The following is a 22,536-nucleotide window of genomic DNA, read 5'->3' on the forward strand; positions in this document are numbered from 1 at the left end:
AGGGACAAGCGCGGAGGGTGCCACCGGGCTCACAATCTGCGCCAACCTGAGCTGGCACGCGCCGTGCAGCCGCAGCATCATTGCCACCGCTGTGGCTGCGGTAGCGAGGCCAGACAGGTGCACACCTGCGGGGCTGGACCCGCGGCACTTCAGGACATACCCACGTTATTGCCGGGGCTAGCCCCATCCCGCCGCGCAAGACTGGGACCAGGGCGCGAGATCCGTCCCGCCGGGGGGCAGCGCGCAGGCGCGGCGCGTGGCTACCGTCGACCTCCCGGCCTGCCCCGCGCTCGCTGACGTCGCGCCGCCTGGTCCCCGCCGCTGCCGCTGCCGCTGCCGCTGCCGTCGCCGCCGCTGCCCCTGCCGCCGCCGCCATTGGAGTCGGCGCCGAGTCAGTGCGTCCCGTCCCGCTAGCCGCCTCGCGCCTGCCCACAAGCGGCCCGCGCGCCCGGCCGCCGCCGCCGCCGCCTGGCCGGCCGGCGCCCGGAAAGGAAGCGGCGGGCCCGGGGCCGCGAGAGCTCGGGTGACAGGCCCGGCCTCGCGGGGAGGCCCGAGCCGGCGGGCGCCCTGGCCCCGCGCCGCGCCGGCTGTTAATGAAGCATGTCGGCCACCAGCGTGGACCCCCAGGTAGTGGCGGGACCGCGGGCGCGGGGCCGGGCGGCGGGGTCGCGGGGGCCGCTCGCGGGTCCGGGGTCTGGGTCGCGGGTTAGGGCTGGGGTCACGGGACCGGAGCGCCGTCGTCTGGGGCCACGGACCGGTTCGGGCCGGAGCGCGCCGCCTGCCGGGAGGGGTTCTCGTGGATAAGTTGTGTTTCTTCTCCCCGGGTGCTGTCCGTTCGCATGTCCGGCCTGCGGCGAATCAGAGAACAAAAGGACAAGATAATAAAGGTGAGCGAAGTCGGGACGACAGCCAGGGACCGGGGCGGAGGGGCCTGGGAGCGGAGGGGGCGGCGCTCGCCGAGACGAGGTGCACGTGTATGGGGGAGAGCGAGGTCTCCGAAGCGGCGGCCAGGACCGCGGAGTTTTCTTTCTCAGCTTCAGGGAGAGAAAACTTCTGCTTTTGATACGAAACAGGTCAAAAACAGGGACTTTTCAAGAAGTAAGTAAATTGACCGGGAGAGTAATTCCGTAGTTCCCTCTTTGCGCTGGGTAGTGGGGGGGGGGGGAGAAAAGGAGGCCAGGGGCTGAGCGACCCTCCTGTCCGTGACCCCAGGCATGGGGCTGGCCCCTTGGCCCTGTACTCTGGTGCCTTACCCCAGTAGTTCAAGCCTCTGTCTTTTGAGTGTCTTGTAATCTCTTGGGATAGTCTGGCTTGGGGTCCACCCCCAGAACTCACTCCTGGGAAAACTGGTGACGCTTCATGTTTACTCCATAGACTATTTTGAAACGGGGTGTGTGTGCCTCGGGTGTAACCAAATAGGGTTATCACGTTTGGAGATTGGAGAAGGTCCAGCACTTCTTTACCTTCTCCTCCTTTCCTGGCTGAGTGTGGTGACAGTGGAAAGTAAGAGTGCAGCCAGATAATAGTTCAGAGACAGTTATAGCTTCCCAGCCTCACTCCTCACTGGGCATACAAAGACCTTTGAATGCATCACCTTTACCAAAACCGGGTTATGAGTTCCTGGCATTATCTCATCTGCACCTCTGTTTTGTTAGTGTCTACCAAATTCCAAGTAATTTTCGTAAAAATCGTAACCTAAGTTAATGAAAGTTTTGTATCACTTTTCTAATTAGCTGTGTATCAATTCTGAATGTCTGTCCATTTTTAAAGTAAAAGCAATTTCTAGAAGTTGATGGACATAAACTTGACTTTTTCCAATTTCCATGATTAAAAGCAAGGTTTTAAGAATTCGAAGGTAATATGTTGCAAATTCTCTTGCAGTACAAAATGGTTCTTTGCATCAGAAGGATACCGTTCATGACAATGACTTTGAGCCCTACCTTTCTGGACAGTCAAACCAGGTGAGTTTATCTTTTTATAACATGTTTGCATTTATTTCAACTGAGCTTTGAAAAAGTAAATACACCTTTACTACTGTATTTCTTAGTTTATCATCCTGAATAACAGAGATGCAGACCATAAAGTACTAAAGGTAAAGTAAGAAGCTGACAAAGGCTTGTTTTGAAGAGCAGCATCACATGGAAGGTGGGGCATGAGCGCAGTGAAGCTGGTCTTCTCTCTGGAGGAGATGACATCCCACTGGGGCTGGCAGGCATGCAGCATTCTAGTTGGTTGGTCTCAGCATTGCTGGGTCAACGATGGCATTGCGTTTGACAAAGTGGAGCTGCACTTATTTCTCTGAAGCTTTCTAGAGACTTTTTTTTTTTCTTTTAAACTCTGAGCAATTGGAATTTTGGTCTAGGAGCAGCTAGAGCAGGACTCTAGAGTAAGGCTCCATCTTTGGGTTCTTCAGGCCACTGCTGACTGTGACACTTTCTTGATGGCTTGCCCTCCCTGTGCTCGGTTACTTTTCTCTAGAAGTTGAAGAGGTGACTCCTGAAAGAGTTGTGGGCAGGGTGAGACTACAGGGTGCCCTTAGAGCCCAAGGCAGTACCTAATGGGTTGTAGCCATCCGTTCTGTTAAGTGTTGTTTTCTTAGCCATGGCAGTAAGGGGATTGTGAATTGAAGTGCTTTCTGTTTGGGGGGCCATCTTGCACACTAGAATGTTTAGGAGCCTCCTGGGCCTGCATCCATGAAATGTCATCCATGCCATCCTGTGTGACAACCAGAAATGTCACAGGTGTCTCCTGGGGGGCTGTGTTGTCCTGTCTAAAACCACTAGGTCAGTTTGAGTTCAAGTTTAAACAAAACGTCTGTTACTTTTAAAGTGCATGGTGTATGTTTGCTTTAGAATCAAATGAGGCTCTGCCTCTTTCCTGTGGAATGAAGCTGGGCTGCCTGTTTCCTTGCTTGTCTGCTCTTCTCTGGAGTGTCTTAGGGCTTTTCTCCATTCTCCTTTTTCCTCCTCCACTTGGCAGGACAGAGGCTGAGGGCCACACACACCCCACCCCACCCCACCCCACCCCACCCCATCCCATCCCCGAGGACCCACCCCTCCTCTCGGCAGCACAAGAGACTGCTCGGTGATGGCCTTTCAGCCAGAGGCGTGGCAGGAAGTTGAGCGGACTTAAACTTCTTTCTCTTGCGTGATTTGCTCCAGCAGTGTTACGTATTAAATTTTAACCAAAAATATCGGGAGAGGAGGTTGCTTCACTTAAAACAAATTTTCATAAGGTAGGATGTTTTAAAAAGGAGTAGATGGCTTTTTTTAAAGTTTATTTTTGACTGCTCTGGGTCATCTTCATTGCTGCCTGTGGGCTTTTCTCCAGTTGCAGCAAGCGGGGGCTACTCTTTGTTGTGGTGTGTGGGCTTCTCATTGCGGTGGTTTCTCTTATTATGGAGCACGGGCTCTAGGGCGTGCGGACTTCAGTAGTTGTTGCACATGGGGTCAGTAGTTGTGGCCCACGGGCTCTAGAGCACAGGGTCAGTAGTTGTGGTACACAGGCTTTGTTGCTCTCTCATGTGGGATCTTCCCAGGGCAGGGATTGAACCTGTGTTCCCTGCATTGGCAGGCGGATTCCTAATCACTGGACCATCAGGGATGTTTGAGTAGGTGACTTTCCGATGTCAGTGGAGTACTCCCAGCTGTCTTACTCTGGGGAGGCCATTTGGAAAGACTGGGGTAGGTTGGTGCTGTCAGTGGACACTTAAAAAATAGCCCCTTCATTCTGCATGTTAAGATGTGCAGTTCTCAGCAAGATGACTAGACAGCACATCACTTAAGAGGGACTCTGTTGAGAAAACTCTTGATTGAAAGTAGACTGTCCAGAAATGCCCAATTGTGTAGGAAGCGTGCCACTCAGGAGGGCTCTTAGATCCTAGTTTTCCTGGCCTTTGCATATTAGGAACACAGACTGTGAGGGCCAGAGAGGTTCTGCTGTGCCCAGTGACAGAGCCAGGCTGTGGACTGAGGGGCGGGACTTCTGTCACAGCGTGCAGCAGGGTCCATGGGTCCTGTGTGTCCCACTCCTTTCTTCACCAGGGCTGTGATGCCATCAAGAGTCCCTCCTCTAGATGTGGGCTCTGCTGCTATATCCCTCCAGGCTGCTAGTGAGGAGGCCTGAGTGGTGATCGGTGTGGCCAGGAGCAGTGAGTGCCCCCTTCCCATCTGTGCGCTCAGTCTTTACTGAGGTGGTGTTGACACAAGATGAGCTGTATGTGTTTAAAGCTGTATGTGTATGCATGTGTACCTGTGGAGCTGTTGCTAAGATGGAAGTTGTGGGCATATCCATCAGCCCTGTGATGCTTTCTTACCTTTTTTTAACCCAGACGTGGTGTGCAGTAGCCAGTTGGAGACACTGTTTTTCTGGTTTGTGAAGCCTTAAGGCTTCAAATGATTCGGAAAACATTTAAAAGCACACCTGTCAGTTGAGTTGGGTGACTTGTACCCGCGCTCTGGTAGGTCTGCCTTCCTCAGAAAGGCCCGGGGTCCCTGCTTCTGGGATGTTTTTCTTCCTAGTGGCCTCAAGGAGCATCCTTATGTAGCAGCTCTGGATCTGCTTCTGTGATTTGAAATACTCATCAGTCAGTATTTTGGAAATGATGAGGGTGGAGAAAGCATGGGGGAGGACAGCGGGGCTGGGGTAGGGGGCCCAGGGGTGAGGGTGAGAGGCTTTGGGTGGGGCCCTGGGGATTCTCTGGTACCTCAGCTGGTAAAGAGTCTGCCTGTAATGCAGGAGACCCTGGTTCAGTTCCTGGGTCAGGAAGATTCGCTGGAGAAGGGATGGGCTATCCACTCCAGTATACTTTGGCTTCCCTGGTGGCTAAGCTGGTAAAGAATCTGCCTGCAATGCAGGAGACCTGGGTTCAATCCCTGGGTTAGGCAGATCCCCTGGAGAAGGGAACAGCTACCCACTCCAGTATTCTGACCTGGAGAAGGCCATGGACTGTATTGGCCATGGGGTCACAAAGAGTTGGACACGACTGAGCAACTTTCACTTTCACTTTCTGGGGCTACCAGATTGTCCTGACTTTGCTCTCCTTAGGGCCTTCCTGCTTTCCGGTTCTCTGTGTTTACCTCTGAAAAGTAAGGAAAGACTGAAAGGACCCAGAAAATTCCTGCTCAGAGGTTTGGAGACAGTGCCTCCGAGTTCGGTGTGAGTGCTACCGGGTGACAGAGGGCCGAGTATGTGGACGAAGGGGGCCCCGGGGCTCAGCGTCTTCACTCAAGCTTCTGGTTGTTGGCAGACTCAGCAGCATCCCCGCTCGTGTTGATGCTGACAGAAACGGGGAAAGTCACCTTTTTCACTTTTCCTCTTGAATAATTCAGTTGTTCTGGGTGTAATGAGAAACATTCACCTCCTAAGAAAATAATGTTGGGTAAATTTACTTGTTTCAAGTTCTAGTGCTGATTCATCAGTAGTCAGTTTAAACCCATTTGGGAACCTTTTCGAAAGCTTTGCCGTTGGTCGTGTCCTCTGATGAGATGTGGGCAGAGCCCCTCAAGTGCTGGGGGGTGTTCCTCCACCTGTGGGATCAGCATGGCATCACCTTGAGACCTCATGTCTGCTGTTTCTCACATGCCATCCTGCGAGGTCCAGCTGGCTTGTCCCCGTGTGAATGCTCCTCAACGTGCTCCACAGGTGTTGTGTGTGTCTTGGGCTTCTGGAGGCTCCTTTCTGTTCCCCTCCAGTCCCGTCTTTTGGTCACTGTAATGGTTGAGTCACTGTATCGTTTGTGAAACTTAAAGCATTTGAGTAATTTCAGAATTTCTTTCTTCTCAGCAAAATGGATATAGGGATCAAACATTTCAACTTTTATAAAGGTGATTCTGGTCATTGAGAATGAGAGACTCTTTTTCCTAACGTGGTTAAGTTTTAAGTATAAAATAACTCTTAATTGTAGAATTAATTTATGGGTTTATTGTGTTTTACTGTTTGGGTTTTGAAGAAAGGTCGCCTGGGCTGACTGTCAGCAACTATGAGTTTTTACTGTTTGGAGTGTCCGTTTTGTTTATCACTTTAGATTTGGTCACGAGGGGGTGCCCCAAGAGTCCAACACTTGGGGATGGTTTTTCTCCCATCACTGGGCTAATTCTGCCTTGAAGACCTGTCAGCCTTCCTTTTTTGAGGCCCTGAATTATACAGAGGCTATAATTAGACGTCTCATGTGTGAAAGCAGTCGTCAGGGTGGTTTTACCTGAGTCCTCCTTAAGAGTTTGTTCTGTACTGCTCCTTTGACTAAACCCGTGATATAGCTGTTGTATCACAGAGGTGTTGGTGTGCTCAGAGGAAGTGGGCAGTTTGTTGTATCCCTTTGGTCTCTGTACCCATGTCCCTGGCGGGTAAGCTTGAGCCTCCTGACCTGGGTTACATGGCTGACTAAGCAGACAGCGTGTTTGCTGTCTCAGGAGCCCAGCTGGGGAGCGTGTCTGTAGAGCCTGAGGCCGCAGTCAGGCGGGCTTCTGAGGGGCTGAGGTGATCACGAGCAGCCTGAACCCTGGTCGGCCCCACAGCCTGGCTAACAAAGTGAGCACAGCTCAGTTGCCCTGTGACCTGGAGCCTGGACAGTTGGCCTAAGCACCATGTACGGAAGGTCTCAAGCCCCATCTTTGTGGGGAGGGGATGCAGACCACAGCAAGGAGGGCGCTGCAGGTTCCCTGCTGGTCCCAGCAGCTTCACCTGTTACTCTGCTGCTTCGCTCTCAGAGTTTGGAGGGAGATCTGGCTGATGTGGGACTGGGCTGCCAGTAAGATGGGAATCAAAATATATGCGGTTCCCAGTGCTGGAGGTCACTGTACACAGCCTGCTTGTGCCCCATGGTCCTGTGGGGACAGACAGTGTCAGGAGGGGTCAGGCAGGGCTGGTTCGGAGCCCAGCTCTCCCAGTAAAGGGGACCCTGGTATGTGGAGACGCTATGGAGACTTGCCCATCCCGCATAGCTGGGTCCCCTCTGAGAGCCTGCCCAGGAAACAGTGGAGACTGAGGGGGCCAGACCTCTTTGGGCTCAGGGTTGGGGGTCCAGGAAGATGTCAAGAAAAGCCTGTGGAGGGGTCTCTGGAGCGGCCCTTGACGGGGCAGGAGTCCTGAGGGTTGAGAGTGGGAAAGGTATCCACCCAGGCGCGTCATTAGCGAGCATCCTGGCTGCTGTTAGAAGCGCCTGCTCCCTCTCGAGCGCTTTGTCACTCTGCCTGTGCTGCCCGTGTCCTGCTCAGCGTTACTGCTGTAGGACAGAGACCTGCTCCTCAGACTGCTTCCTGTGAGTGGTCTTAAAAGTAGAGTGGCGGGGTGGGGGCTGTCTTGAGTCACGATCGTGACAAGTGGTCATGAGTGTTTGGGTGGCCCTGTGGGTCGTCTGGGGGTTTGCCCTCTGTGTACTGCTCGGGCTCCCGTTGCGCAGAGTCAGTGCTGCTCACACCTGCACTGAAGTGGACATGCTCGGCGCAGCAGCATCTCTGCCATGTCATGGCCTAACTCTTCCCGTGCTTGTTTCCGCAGAGTAACAGTTACCCCTCCATGGCCGACCCCTACCTGTCCAGCTATTACCCGCCATCCATCGGATTCCCCTATTCCCTCAACGAGGCACCGTGGTCTACTGGAGGGGACCCTCCAATCCCCTACCTCACCACCTACGGACAGCTCAGTAACGGAGACCACCACTTCGTACACGATGCCGTTTTCGGGCAGCCTGGGGGGTTGGGGAGCAACATCTACCAGCACAGGTTTAATTTCTTCCCTGAAAACCCTGCCTTCTCGGCCTGGGGGACGAGTGGGTCTCAGGGTCAGCAGGCTCAAAGTTCAGCCTACGGAAACAGCTACACCTACCCGCCAAGCTCCTTGGGTGGCACGATTGTGGACGGACAGACAGGCTTTCATGGTGATACCCTCAACAAGGCACCAGGAATGAACAGCCTGGAGCAGGGCATGGTGGGCCTGAAGATTGGGGACGTCACCACCTCTGCGGTCAAGACAGTAGGGTCGGTCGTCAGCAGTGTGGCCATGACGGGCATCCTTTCTGGCAATGGTGGGACGAATGTGCCCCTGCCAGTGTCAAAGCCGACCTCATGGGCTGCCATTGCCAGCAAACCTGCTAAACCACAGCCGAAAATGAAGGCCAAGAGCGGGCCTGCCATCGGGGGGGCGCTGCCCCCACCACCTATTAAACATAACATGGACATTGGTACTTGGGACAACAAGGGGCCTGTGCCCAAAGCCCCGGCCCCCCAGCAGGTGACAGCCTCCTCGGTGGCCCCCCAGCCCCAGCCGGCCATGCAGCCTCTGCCCACCCAACCTCCCCTTCCGGCCCCACCACAGCACACGGGCCCCCAGCAGCTGCCCCAGACCCGCTGGGTTGCCCCTCGCAGCAGAAATGCGGCGTTCGGGCAGACCGGGGCCCCCGGCAGCGACAGTAACTCCCCTGGGAGCGCCCAACCCAGCACAGCCCCGAGCACAGAGTCCCACCCCATCCTAGAAAAACTGAAAGCCGCCCACAGCTACAACCCCAAGGAGTTTGACTGGAACCTGAAGAGCGGGCGCGTGTTCATCATCAAGAGCTACTCAGAGGACGACGTGCACCGCTCTATCAAGTACTCGCTCTGGTGTAGCACAGAGCATGGCAACCGGCGCCTGGACAGTGCCTTCCGCGCCCTGGGCAGCAAGGGGCCTGTCTACCTGCTCTTCAGTGTCAATGGCAGCGGCCATTTTTGCGGGGTGGCCGAGATGAAGTCACCTGTGGACTATGGCACCAGTGCCGGGGTCTGGTCCCAGGACAAGTGGAAGGGCAAGTTTGACGTGAAGTGGATCTTCGTCAAGGATGTGCCCAACAGCCAGCTGCGGCACATCCGGCTGGAAAACAACGACAACAAGCCAGTCACCAACTCGCGCGACACCCAGGAGGTTCCCCTGGAGAAGGCACGGCAGGTGCTGCGGATCATCGCCTCCTACAGGCACAGCACCTCCATCTTCGATGACTTCTCACACTATGAGAGGCGCCAGGAGGAGGAGGAGGTGGTGCGCAAGGTGAGCCTGGCCAGGCAGGGTCCCTGGCCCAATATGGACGTTGAGCAGCTGTTGCCACAGCACCTGTGTCCTTGCCAATTGTTCAGAAACACTGGGTTGCAGACTTTGTTGTAGAGGACTTGGGTGACTCGTTAGAACAGGGCTTCCCAGTCTCGGTCCAGCCCGGAACACTTAGAAATAGAGTTCTGTGGCCCCGGGGTGGACAGGCAAGGCTGCTGGGCCAGATGCTCCCACCAAGGCCCAACTGGGCATGGCCCTTAGCAGTGGGGACACTCCAGTCTAGAAGTGGCTGCTTATTTATTCTGTCTTAAAAACCCAGTATGCTGAATCTGCTCCATCTAATAAGCAGTGGGCAGGGGAGACTGGGATGCAGACAGTTCATAACTGGAGTGTGTATGTCTGGAAGCACAACAGAAGACCCTTGAACTGGTCTCTGAGCGGGTCCCCACCTCCTGTGACAGCGCACGGGGAGGAGACCGGCCCAGAAATGGGGAGGAAAGGGACACTGAGACACACTGGTAGAGCCATTTTGTTAAGAGTTGAGCCTGAGATTCTTCCTGCTGCTTTGGTATTAAAATGTCTTTTCTTTCATGAAATATCAGTTGATAATAGGTGGGTTTTCAATCCTTTATAGTCTTCCATTTTTTTTTTTTTTTAAAGAAAAATACTTTGCCCCTCTGGGAATTCAGTGTCCTGAGTGTTTTCTGAGAGAAAGGCTTGTAAATGGGACATAAAGAGAGCACAGTGCTGGTAGCAGTTTGGAAGTTACACAGACTGACCACCCACAAAGCTTTGGAAACAGGTTGATCTGGAAAAGAGATGTCTTATTTACTTTCAGTTAGTGTGAAACGGGTATGAAATGAAATGTGGAGATGCTGAATTTGCCTGGATAGGACGTAGGTCTTGCTCATGAGACTTGAGGCCCCTGGTGACCAGATGCTGGCTCTGCATATGTCTCACGCACTGTGGCCCTTGGTTCTGATGGTTGTAATGAGCTGAGGGGTAGTCTTCTGCCCTGCTCTGGTGGGTGTGTGAGGTACCTCTGTCCTGGAACTTGCCTCGTGGTGATGCGCTTGCACGTTGGGAACAGGTAGATGGAGGAGCCACCCAAGCCCAGACCCTTGGGGCTCGTGGCTTCCAGCTGTTCCTCTGGGAGCCTCCTTAGCAGGGCTGTCCTCTGACTTTGCTGGGCGGCTTCCCTGGGCTGTCCCTCCCCCTGGGGCAGGGGTACTGCAGAAGCAGGCACCATGAGCCAGCCACCTTTTTCCACAGGGGTCAGTGCTAGGTTAATTCACGTCTTGGAACCCCAACTTGTTGCTGTCCTAGAGAGATCTCGGGCCTCTCTCAGGCTCAGTGGCCTGTGGAAGAGTGTGGGTGGGTCTTGTCTCGGCCCCACAAACGTCTACCAGGACACTTGTCCCTGTGGCTCCTCCTGGAGTTGGCAGCTGGCACTGATTTCCTGGCAGGAATTGGGTGTGTCCTTAAAAAAGACGTGACCGAGATGAGGCTGGAAGCAGCTCCCTCATAAGCTCTGAGCTTGCTGGTGGGGCGGCCACCACCAGGAAGCCCACCCTGGAGATTCTTGGGTAGTCTTTTTGTTTATCAGCTGGTGTTTGAAATGACTGTGATGCTTAGAGACCTGCTGTGTTGAAAGGTAAGATGCACTTGCTGTTTGGCAGGCGTGTCGCTGTCCTTCACCTCAGCTATCCATCTGAAAGCGGGCTGGCTTTGTTGGGAAGCACCTGGTCTCGTGGCAGCTGGATCAGACCCAGGTGTGCAAGCCTCTGGGCTTTAAATCTAGAGATGGCTACTCCCTAGGGCGCTTAAAATAGTGCAGGTTTTAAGTGACAGAATCAAGCTGGAGAGTTCCTCATACGACCAGACTGGCTGTGGCCTGCGCTCAGCTCTGCAGACATAGCGACTCCATGGAAAACTGGGCAGAGATGGAGGGTCAGGATTGAGCCTCTGCTGAGAAGGCAGCGATCGGCCTCTGTTGGGCTTGGTCTGAGAAGGGTCTGTTTCAGTCTCAAGGTGTGATGGTCATTGTCATGGTTAGAGGGAGTCAGGGCTGTGGGAGGAGCCCGCCCTTGTCAGCATCACTTCAGCCGCAGCCACTTTGAACTCGGAAGAGAGTCCGGCCTTGCCGTCCAGGAGGGGCAGGAACTGGTCTCTTTCTAGGAGGGTGCAGGACACACAACTCCTAGCGTCTCCAGGTCAGAGTTCAGGGTGGGGAGGCAGCTAATCCCTGGAGTCGTAGCTGTCCACCAGTCTGCCTGCTCACGCACATACTTTGGGGCTTTTTCGGGACAAGGGGACAGTATGAAAAGTATGGCAGGTGCTCCTGCGGTTGACCAGCCCTGGGTGACGACATGGGGGACCAGGGAATTGGGGTCTTGTTAACCTGAAGGTATGTGAGGTCGGTTTTAGCAAAAGAGAGTGTTTTTACTGCATTGCACTGTACATGTGTGGTGACTCTTGATTGTTTGAGTGTTGTGTCATCGACCAGCCTCTGCCCAGCAGGGTCCTTTCCCAGCTTCATCCTTTCGAGACGGGCAGTGGTGGGGAGGGGAACATTGCCACATTTGCAGTCGAGTCAAGTGGCATATCGTAAGGAGAGGCTGGGATGGCTTTCAGCAGGTGGGCAGACGTGGGGACCTGGAGGGCTGGAAGTGTGTTCACAGGCTGCTCACACACCCGCCCTGGGAAAGGTAGTCCTGTGGGCAGTAGGAAGCAAAGTGGCCAGAGGAGCCTTCCCTGCCTAGGTTTCACTGCATGTTGGCAGTTATCAGGTGCCCCGGCCACGTGGCCAGGACCCCGAAGCTTGGAGCTGCTGTGGGTGGTGGCCAAGCGGGGAGCAGAGTCCAGATCTGGCCACAGCACCTGGACTTGGAGGCAGGTTTTCTGTGTGCGCGGTGGCCCGTGTATTACACTCTCCCCTTTCCTTACAGGAACGGCAGAGTCGAGGCAAGCAGTGAGGGTTCAGCAAGCAGGCTCTCGTGCCGTCTGACGTGGGGCTGCGCGGCTGGAGGGCGTGTGCCTGGTGCTGTCTCCCGGCGGCGGCTCTGCTGGCCTCTTGCAGTGCTCGCCTGCTCACATCTTTATGTCCTTTGTAGTTTATGTTCGCCCAGATGAATCTGCATTCGTTTGTATTTTTTCTATGTATCATATAGTATTGTAGAACTCACTAATAAAGGACTATGTTTTTGTCAGCTTATCAATCACACTGACCTAACGTGAAATGTAAGTACCCTTAAAAACAAAAACTTAATTCATCCCAAAGATTTATTATTTGGGGGGAACATTATGTTCCTATTCTTATATTCACAGTCATTTAACATCTTTACGTGGGACCTTTTGTCTCTCACCCTTTTTGCTTTAATACTGAACATAAGACACCATGAGTTGTCTGCCATTTTGCGTGCTGTGTTTTAAATTTGCTTCCCTTCAGGATGCTGAAGTCCACAGGCTGATGACCGACTTGTTCAGCTGCTTTGCCATTTCTTCTGTTATCTATCTGAGATGCTCATCTGCCCATTTGACATCTACTAGGCAGAAGGATAAATATCAGTTTTTCAAAAAGTTTGGTGAACCTTCTCTCTCCTTGGAGCACCTGCCTCCTGCCTCTGTGTGCGTCTGGGGTCTGCTGCATTCCTGGTCGGAAGTGACCACAGGCCGGGTGCGGAGGGGTTCCTTCTGTGTGCAGACCGTCTTACTTCCCCCTTTTCTTCACTGGAGAGTCCTCGAGCTGTTCCACGTTTTTATACCAATAATACTGAGCTTTAAACGTGAGATCTGGTAGTCCAGAGGGGCGTGATGGATGATGCTGCTGGTCGCAAAGTTCAGTGTGTGGGGTCTATAGTTTCTTTTATCCTGTTGAATGGGTAAAACAAAAAATCTTTTAGAAACTCAATTTGCTGTCATGTTTTGTGGAATGAGGGTCACTGAAGAACTCGCCATGGGAGTTAGAGCAGGAATGTGATGTGCACGCCTGCCTCACGCTCATCGCACATGATTCGAGCAAAGGGCCTCCCATGAAGAGTGCAGGTGCTTCTGAAAATTGTGTGCTCGACAGGCCCTCCGAGTCACAGTGCAAACTGTTTTATTTAGACTTGTATTTAGAACGTGTCACTTTCTTTGAACCGTTACCGCCTGTGCGGAGTCTCGGACGACATCGGATAACTTTCTCTAGAAGAATACAAGCCTTAATAAACAATACCCGTTTAGCAAGCCTTCTGTCACTTCATTCTTCACCCCACCTCTACCAATTAATGCTTTAACTGCAGAGCCGGCTAACTCAGCTTTCCAGAGACCCGTGTGTCCCCCACGTCTGCTGCCATGCCTCACGTGTGCTCCGTCGTCAGGCAGCCTCGGAGAGCATGTGGTTCCTGGCTCAGCACACAGTCAGTGAGCAACGTGCCGACGGCTACACTGTGCCAGGGTGTCCACCTGCTCCTGCACTCGGTGGCAGAGGCCAGGGCAGGGTCGGCTGCTGACTGGCTCTGAGGGTGTCCCCCTGACCCTGCTGGCTTTGCGGACACTTGGGACTGAATGTGCCAAGGAGGGCAACACATGCAGGTGTGGGAGGGGTTGCGGGGATGTGCATAATCGCCATGTCCCATCCTGCTTTCAGAGGGTTGCTGCTTGTCAGCTCTCCCCTCACACCCAGCTCGCCAGCCTGCCTTGTCCCCCCTGTCCACCCAGAAGCCTACCATGCGGGAGTTCCATGATGGGTTTCATCTGCCCAGTGTGCCCCACGCAGTCCCTCCGGCTCCAGAGGTTTCCTTGGAGGGTCTGACTGCTGACCCCATCTTCACGGGCTGGACTGCAGAGAGCTCAGCCTGCCGGTGGCTTCTCCCTTGGCGGGTCCTGCCCCTCTGGCCCCTTGCTGTCCAAGATCTTCAGGATTGGGGGCAAGAGCTGAGCTGAAGCAAGAGCTCAACTGACATGAGATCCGGAGCCCAGGCCCATGCGTGGGTCCTCATGTCATGCCAGCAGCCAGCAGAGCCCCGTTGGCTCCTGGGCCCTGTGTGCAAATTGCCCTTCCACACATACACCTGCTGGTTCCTCCCCCTACACACACACAACATGCTAGTTCCTCCCCCTACACACACACATACATGCACATGCTGGTTTCTCCCATATCCTAGAGTCACTTGAGATTTGCATGATCAACTTTTTTCCCGAAATCAGCGTGTTATAAAGGAATTGGAGCAGCTGCCCCACCTATCTTCACTCCAGCAACTGGATGGATCCTGTGGGGAGCGTTTTTCAGCTGAGCCATCACTGGTGGATGGTGTTCTTATTTCTGGAAAGGCCCCTAGAGGAAGGTGTGGGGAAGGTGGAGGGGATCCCTCTTCGTCGGGCAGCAGATGCAGGGTTAGTGCTGCCTGGACACAGTGTCAGCCTCAGACCCACCGCTGGTGGGGGTCTTCCTGAGGGCAACTTGGAGCAACCAGGTGCTTGACAAGCTGTCCCTGTGGTGACATGGGGTGAGGGTCCCGGCGGGTGTGGAGCTGGGAGGGTGCAGGAGCAGGATGGCTGGGCCTCCAGCATGGACCACTCTGTGCTTTTGCAGGCTGCCAGTCTGGTGACGGTTTCTCATGTGACCAGGCGGTGTACCCTTGGGGGTCTGGGAGGGCAAGGGAGATGAGGGGCTGGTGGGTGGCCCCTGCTGTGAGCATAGGGCCATGTCATCTCAGCCCTGCTTAACTGGCTCAGAAATCAGGGACTTCTGTAGGTGGAGGGGACAAGGGAGACCCTCTCTGGCAGGAGCCTGACAGGCTAGGGACCCAAGGTACAGTGCTGTGGCCCAGAGGTGGAGTCCAGCCCAGGCAGTGGCCCTCTCCGCCACGTCGGCTCTGCTGCCAGCTCCACCAGGGAGGAGGACACCCTCAGCTGGCCCTCTGTCTTGGGACGGTTTGCCTGGATTGGGATAATGGTGGCCTCAGCTATCGCCAGGGCAGATGTGGCCAGCCCACCCCTGGCTTGGTGGGAGAGACTGAGGGGGAGCAAGTACTATTTCTCAGTCTAGGCAGAACGGTCAGGAGGGTGGGCTTGATGAGCCGCCAGACATCTGGGTCCCTGGGCAGAGCTGCTCCATGGGGCAGGGGAGGGCCTTACTCCCCTTTGCTATTGAGGGGGACTTGCCAGCCCTCAGGACGGGGCTTAGGCACCTGGACATGGGGAGGTACCAGGTGCTGTGAGAGGAGCCCTGGTTTCCGGTTGAGAAGGCTGCTCAGAAAGGCACATTCCTGGGGTCTGGGACCTGTGTGGGGCTGGCGAGGAAGCCACATTCTTTGCTCTCAAACTTTTAATTTGGAAATAATGTCAAGTTTACAGAGAATCTGTGAAAGAGAACAGAGGACACCTTTTACCCAGATTTGCTAGTTGGTAGTGTTTTGCCCCACTTCCTTGGTCATTTGCTTGCTGTGTTTGCACGGATGTGTCATACACATGTGTTGTAGACAGGTGTGCCTGTCTTGTGTGTGTTGTGTATGTGCATGTGTGTATGGAAGGTTGTATGTACATAGGTATGTATATGTGTGTGTGCAGGTATGTGTTGTGTATATATGTCATATGTACATGTAGGGTTGGGCTTGCCCGGTGGCTCAGGCGTAAAGAACTTAACCTGCAATGCAGGAGATGGGGGATCGATCCCTGGGGAAGATCCCCTGGAGGAGGGCATGGCCATCCACTCCAATATTCTTGCCTGGAGAATCCCCATGGACAGAGGAGCCTGGAGGGCTACAGTCCATGGGGTTGCGAAGAGTTTTGGACATGACTGAAGTGACTCAGCACATATACACACGTGTAGGGCTGCGTGTGTGTTTATGGTGTATATGTGTGTTTATAGGTATGTGCTGGCTGTGTGTGTGTGTACAGGTAGACTGTGTTGTATGTGTGTGTAGGTGTGTGATGCATGTATCTGTGTGTAGATATGTGCATTAGATGCATGCGTGTGTATGTACAGGTAGGTATTGCTGTACATGTGTGTTGCATGTGTGCACAGGTTGTGTGTGTGTTCTCACCCCGTGGGAGGTCTGTGAGGAGCTCTCAGCAGATGCCCTTGTGCGTTGGACTGCAGCACATCGGGCGTCAGTGAGTGGATACAGCTGGGCCCAGTTTGGTTGTCAACACAACAATGTCCTTGGCAGCATCTTGGGGGAGGAGGGGGTGCTTCCTGGCCGGGGCTCCCCTCCCCCCTCATTGCTGTGGATAATGACCTCCCACCCCACCCCCAACTCTTACCCCTCTGGCTCATCTCACAGACTTCGCCAGGTGGCCGGCCCCACAGTGGCCTCCTCTGGCAATTGCTGTCCCAGGGCCAGGCGAAGGGAGGGCCCCCTGCTGGCAGAGGGAGGGACAAGGGTCCAGGGTGGGCCAGCAGGCACTCAGCAGGGCCCATCCCACTGGAGGATGAACTGTGGTGTCCCCTTGCTCATGTGAGACTGCTGCCAGATCTGTGGGAGGCCCATCATCCAAGGAGTCCTGAGTGATGACTGCCCTCGGTGCCCCACCATGGTAGCAGGCTGGGCAGCCTCTCACCGCCCGCACCCACTGTGAAGACAGCTGCAACGAAGGTTCCGATGCGGCCCTGGTATATGAGGCCCCGTGCTTCATTACTGAGCCCTGGGTCAGTCCCACTAAAAGTACAGTTTCCAGGGAGGGACCAGGGCCTGTGGTTCACCCGTTTTTGCTGAATGGCACCCTTTGCCCTGGTCACCTCCCCCAGTGACATCTGGGCTCCTTCCTACCCAAGCGTACACCTGGTGCAGGCACCTGAATGATGTCACCCTGTGGAGTGGACATGTCCCTTCATGCAGGTCCCCAGGGCCTCCCATTGTCCCCAAGCCCTGCAGTCACTGGAACCTGGAATTCAGCCAGCCTCTGGAGCTCTGGTCACTAGCCTCCTTCAAAGCTTGTTGACACAGTCCCTACCCTGGGGCCCCCAGGGGTCACAGAGCACATCTGGATGGTGAGCAGACGGCGGAATGCTGGTGGGGTGGACAGGGAGAGCCAGGGGTGGGGCCCAGCCACAGGGGGACTTCCTAGTGCTCCAGGTCCCAGCTGCACAAGAGGTGGGAGTGCTGGCGATGGAGTTGGGGGCACTGGTGGTGGTGGGGGGTGGGGTGTAAATGCAGGTGCTGCCAGAAAACACACGGCTCCATCTGGCCTTCCTGGGACAGTCCCCGCCGGTGCCTTACTCCTGGGCAGTTGAGGGCAGCAAAGCTCAAGGCTGGGCCCATCCAACCCCCTCCCCCTGCCCAAGGTTGGAGGTCCCAGGAGGGGATGGCCTGGAGCTGGCTTCACTCTCGCCTCCAGCCACAGCTTTTCTGCCACAGACTGTGGAAGGGTGTGGCCTGGTGGCACCAGGATGGGGTTGGGGCGGGGCTGCGGGGGAGGCCCTGCCAGGCCTGGAGGGCAGAGCCTGGCTGGAGAGGAAGGTAGACAGACCCCAGCAGCCCTGGACAGGTTCTGATCTGACCTCTCTGGCTGCCAATGAGGGATCCTAGGGTTGGCCAGCTTAGCTTCAGGAGATGGAGGGAATAAGGAAATGACTGCAAACAGCACCTGGACCCTGGGATACCTGCCCCTGGGGCGGCCAGGTCAGAGATGAGGCCTGAGGGCCATTTAGTGGGTGGGGAGGGCGGAAGGGCTTTCCATTTGGAGCACCCGGGAGGCCACAAGGCCCTGCTTCTTTCCGACCCTCAAGCTGCCCTCTGTGCTCTGTACACACACACACTTGTGTGCACATATGTGCACACCACCAGACATACAGACATGGATATGTGCATGAGCAAATACCTGTGCTCGATTGTGGGCACACATGTAACCCATTACAAACACACACATACAGAGACATGAACACATACAAATCTGCACCCCTGCACAAGCACAGGGGCCCCGGCCGCACCGATGGCTAGTTGTAAAGGTGGCAGTGGTTCAAGATGGGCAGGGCGCCTTGTCAGGGATCCTGCCTGGCCCTCCAGCTGGGCAGGCGGTCTGCGCGAGGGGAAGCGGGGCTTACCTGGGGACGGGCCCTCCGTGGGCTCTGCGACATCATCTGTGACCTTTGGACAAGCAAGCTCTGAGAGGGATAGCCCCTGTGTGTTCTAAACCAGGAGGCAGGCTGGGTGCCTGCAGTGGGGTCTGTACTTCTCTGGGAGTGACGGGATTCGGAAGACGCGATCTGGGTGCCAGGACAGGGGTCTTTCCTGACATTTTGAAGGATGGTGGGGAAAGGACACTGGAGACTGTCCAAGGGCCAGCTGAGCCTGGGGCTGCCTGGGCAGTGAAGGTGGCAGCCTCCGTGGCCTGGTGAGAGCTGTCCTGTGTAAGCGTCACACCCAGCGGCCTGTCTCTGAGAGCCCCACATGGCACCACTCAACTCTCAGCTTTTCGACTCACCGTGTCACCGCCTCCGCTGTGTCCTCAGCATGCGGCCACTCTCCTAGGAGCACGTGGGTCTTTCGGGTGCTATGAGTGGCCACGGGTGACCTCTGGGCAGCCACAGTTCCCATGGGTCTGCATCTTCATTCCACTCATCCACCCCCGCCACTTCAAAGGATGGAAAACAGGATAAGCCAGAGGGTGTCTGAATGACCCCATCCTGTGAGGGCCCTGATGGTGATGGTGCTGCCATTGCTGATATTAACAGTGATGATGGTGGAGATGACGGTGGTGGTGATTGTTGAGGTGATGGTGATGATTTACTGAGTGAACGTGTCTGAGCTCACCCTCCAGCCACAGAGGAGGAAATCAAGGCGCAGAGAGGTGAAAGAATTCGGTGAGGCCTGAGACTGGTCCTGGCCGACGACTGAGGGGCCGACTTCCTGCCTGCTGTTATCAGGAGGCTCCTGCTCTGTCTGTCCCAGACTCAGCTCCTGTCGGGTTCCCTCTCTATCCACCAGGGTCCCATCCCAGGTCTTGGCGGCACTTGTGGCCTGGTTCCCCACAACGGACTTGGAAATGTTTGTTGAACGAAGAAAGGAAAGCATCTAGGTGTGCCCCTTCGCGCTCACACGCTGCGGCAGAATCCTGCAGAGTCCCAGAGGCGCCCTCATGTGGTAAGTTCCAGCATCTGCAAGGGGCTAGGCGCAGACAGTGTGTATGTGTTTTGTGGAGCAGCCTGTCCTGACCTGCAGAGACAATACTCACTGAGGAGAGCTGGCCCTCTGTGCTTTCTGAGCTGTGACAGGGCACAGCCTGGGGCTGAGAGTGTCCCAAGCCTGGTCTTGTTGGTCATCATTCCTGTGGGGTGCACATTGCTCACAGAGCTGGTCTTCCCCGGGGCAGGTCACAGGTCTTGGTCCCAGCTTGCGGCACTCAGCAGGAGGGTCCAGGGTGGTCCAACCCCAGGACAGCCCAAGTGCCCTCCCTGAGTACCTGGGGCTTCTGGTGAGGCTGGGCTCCAAGGCCAGAGTCGTGTCCCACACCGGGTGGTGACCCTGGGGTGGGGAGTCAGGCGGCCCATGGGCAATTGGGGGCAGCCTGAAAGGACCTGCTGGACAAGGCTGAGGACCCGAGACGGGGCCTGGAACCCTGTTATTGTTCAGGGAGGCTGTGTGTTTCCATCTTCCCCTGGCCCTGGGCTCAGCTGTCATCACCCCCACCAGAGTGTCTTCAGAGCAGCTTCTCAGGGGGCCTTGCCCCGGTCACTTCTGGCCCCCATCCTCCAGCACAGCAGGCCTCACCCCGGTCACTTCTGGCTCAAGCTCCCTGGTGGTGAGTGTTGAGGCACCAGCCCACCAGCTGGGGCAGGGAGTGGACCTGGGGAGGGCAGATATGTGCCGGTCTCTGTGTCCATTCTCATCTAGGCTACTGATGTCCACCAGGGAGCCAGGCGAGTCCCTATGTGGAGGTGGGGACAGCTGCAGAAATGTCGGTGGGATGGGGGTGTAAGGCCATGCCCCCCAAAATAACATGCCCCCAGCTCAGCCAAGGGGTCAGCCGAGCCTTGGTTTCCCCAGAGCCCCCTCGGTCGTCCACCCCAGGAGATGCACTGGTCTTGTTCTCTTTGTGCCAAGAACAGGGATGTGAAGCTGAGGAGGGACATGCTGAGTGCAGGGCCTGCCTGAGTGTGGGGGCCCTGATTCTGTGCTCTCTGCTTTGCAGCCCCATAGGGGTTTGGAGAGGACGTGGTGGGGTGTAAGTGTATGAGAAGACCCCACCACCTCTCAGTCTCTCTGGAATGGGGGCCCCGCACAGCAGCAGACCCCACCCCCTCCCCTCTCCCTGCTGGCAAGCCAGGGGGAACAGCCCTGCACCACTCCTGCTTCTCGACTGTCACTCATTGCTCTGCACCCCATCTGGCTGCCGGAAGCCCAGGGGTGAAGACTGGACTGTCGACGAGCTGTGCTCTCAGGGTCCCTGCCAGGCCAAGAGGTGACCAGGTAGACAGGTCGGAGAGCTGGGTTTCTGATCTCTGCCTTGCCAGAGGATTGCTGGGTACCTGGACCTGAGGGCACCCTGCCCTGGAGGCAGGGTCAGAACAGGGCAGAGCATGTAGGGAGCATGTAGGAGGTGACTGTCTGGCCTGGGCTGACTGCTGCTTGGCCTCGCATCAGAGTGGGCTATGCTGGAGTGCCTGGGGGCTGGGGGTGCCCCAGGGGTGTCTGGAGGCTGCTGTGGATAGGTGACATCAGACTTGGTGTTTATTAGGTTTCATTCAAAGCAGAAAAGTCCTTTCCACAGGGCTGGATCCTTGGGCAGACCCATCGTGGGGTTGGGGGGGGGGGTCCATGGCCATCTGCTAGAGTGTCCTGGCCTGGACCCAGGCTGGTACCAGCCCCAGTGCAGGTGTGTTTTGAGCACTCACACAAGCTTGTGGTCCCCAGGGTGACTCCTTGGACCTCCGCAGGGAGTGTCCTGTGGGCCAGGCACTGGCCAGGAGCTCGGGGGCCCAGTTCTTCTCCAAGAGTGGGGTCAGGGGTCTGTGTGCGGGTGTGTGAGCAGGGAGGCTGAACACAGACCCACAGGGCTCTGTGGGGTGCAGGGCGCAGGCCTGGCTGTGTCCTGCAGCATGTGGCCCTCCCCGCACTGCAGCTGTCACGCAGCGGTAGCCCAGCCCGGCACCGCCAGCCCGGTGGAGGTCCTGAGAACCCCTAGCACCATGGACCTGCTGGGGGATTGGAGCTTAGGCAGACTGTGACCTCAGACCTCCTTTAGGGGAGGGTTCTAGGGGGGCAGAGCCCCACGCTTCTTCCTGAGGCCTCCCACTGGATCCTGGCCAGCATGGGGAATATGCTGAGGTGTCTCCCACACCTGGTGAACAACTTGGAAGGTCCATTCTGGTCAGGAGCCATGGCCCAAGGAAGGGAGGTAAACAAGCAGAGAGCCCAGCCGATACCTGCTCCAGGCAGCCAGGGACGCGGGGCCACTCCTTCAGGAAGAAGGTGCAAGCTGTCCCCTGATACAGCCACAAGAGAAAGCTCAGACAGGACAAGGCCCCCGCCTCCTTCCACACCTAGTGGGGACACCCAGACCTAGGGCTGCCCAGAGTGACCCTGAGGCCCCTGCTGGGCTCCTCCTTTCCCCTCAACCAGAGGCCCTTGGGGATGCTGTCTGCACCCCTCACAGAGGAAGGAAGAAAGGACCAGCCGTGCTGCGCCACTTTTGGGCTGCGGCTCTCTTGGCCTTTCTTGTCCTCCAGGGGGCAGATCAGAGGACCCTGTCCTAGGGCTCTGTAGTGACCCTGTTGTGGTGCTGTGGGGCAGATGGAGGCCCCTGGCTCCTGCTCCCATGTCTCAGGGCTGGGCTGGAGGGCTGAGCTGCAGGGGAGGGGAGGTGTGTACCCTTGTTCTGAAGCTGCAGGGGGGCGGGGGCGTGGTTCGGCATGGAGGGCCCACAGCTGGAAACCCAAGTTGTTCCTTGTGTGCTGATTTTCTGCTCCCAGCCTAGAGTCTGGGGGCTGGGAGAAGCGAGGGAGACCAGGGCTCCTGACCAAGCTTGGAGCCTGGCTGGAGGGGAGCATCCTCACCCGGTTAAGAGGAAGCAAGCAGCTGCAGAGCCGGGCCTGGCTGCTTGCCGGAGGGCAAACAGGGCACACCGGCCTGGCCGGAGAGGACCGTCTGCCCCAGGGGTGACCCAAGATGCTGTCAGGATGGGGGCACCTGGCGTTGAGAGGGGCACAGAAGGAGCCCAAGGCGCGCAGGCCAGGGTGCCAGCAGGTGGCGCTGGCTCCGAAGACAGAAAAAAAATGCCTGCAGCAAACCTGAGTGGGTGTCACTGCGGCTGCAGATGGTGGGGGAGGGGTCTGCTTCTCCCTGGGGCTGCGGAGCCTCACGTGCCTCAGTCCCGCACAGTCCAGAGGTTTGGGGCACCATGCGGTCAGGCACATCCACCTGCCTCCTTTCGACCCTGGCTGGCGCTAGGTATAAACTGCCGTCCCTCCTCATTTTGACCCGTGTCCTTGAGGTGTGGAGGCCGTTCCAGGAGCTCAGAGAGGGCCACCCCCACACCGTGGCCCAGTGGGCTGAGGAAGGACAGACTTTGCAGTGACCTCAGGCCCTATCTCAC

General features: G+C 56.3%; 1 protein-coding gene across 3 annotated transcripts; it reads left to right on the forward strand.

Annotated features, from left to right (window-relative positions):
* YTHDF1 (YTH N6-methyladenosine RNA binding protein 1) lies at window positions 496–13,245 on the forward strand. Of its 3 annotated transcripts, XM_018057562.1 has the most exons (5): window positions 497–627; window positions 863–887; window positions 1,882–1,961; window positions 7,498–9,018; window positions 11,967–13,245. In XM_018057562.1, exons 1-5 carry the CDS (start codon window positions 601–603, stop codon window positions 11,991–11,993), a joined length of 1,680 nt encoding a protein of 559 aa, XP_017913051.1. In that variant the 5' UTR covers window positions 497–600; the 3' UTR covers window positions 11,994–13,245. The 3 variants fall into 3 exon arrangements, with proteins under 3 accessions (XP_017913053.1, XP_017913051.1, XP_017913054.1); XM_018057564.1 differs by lacking the exon at window positions 863–887 and having other exon boundaries at window positions 496–627; XM_018057565.1 differs by lacking the exons at window positions 497–627; window positions 1,882–1,961 and having other exon boundaries at window positions 729–887.

The sequence above is a fragment of the Capra hircus genome, chromosome 13 (assembly GCF_001704415.2).
Source record: "Capra hircus breed San Clemente chromosome 13, ASM170441v1, whole genome shotgun sequence".
NCBI classification, from domain to species: domain Eukaryota; kingdom Metazoa; phylum Chordata; class Mammalia; order Artiodactyla; family Bovidae; genus Capra; species Capra hircus.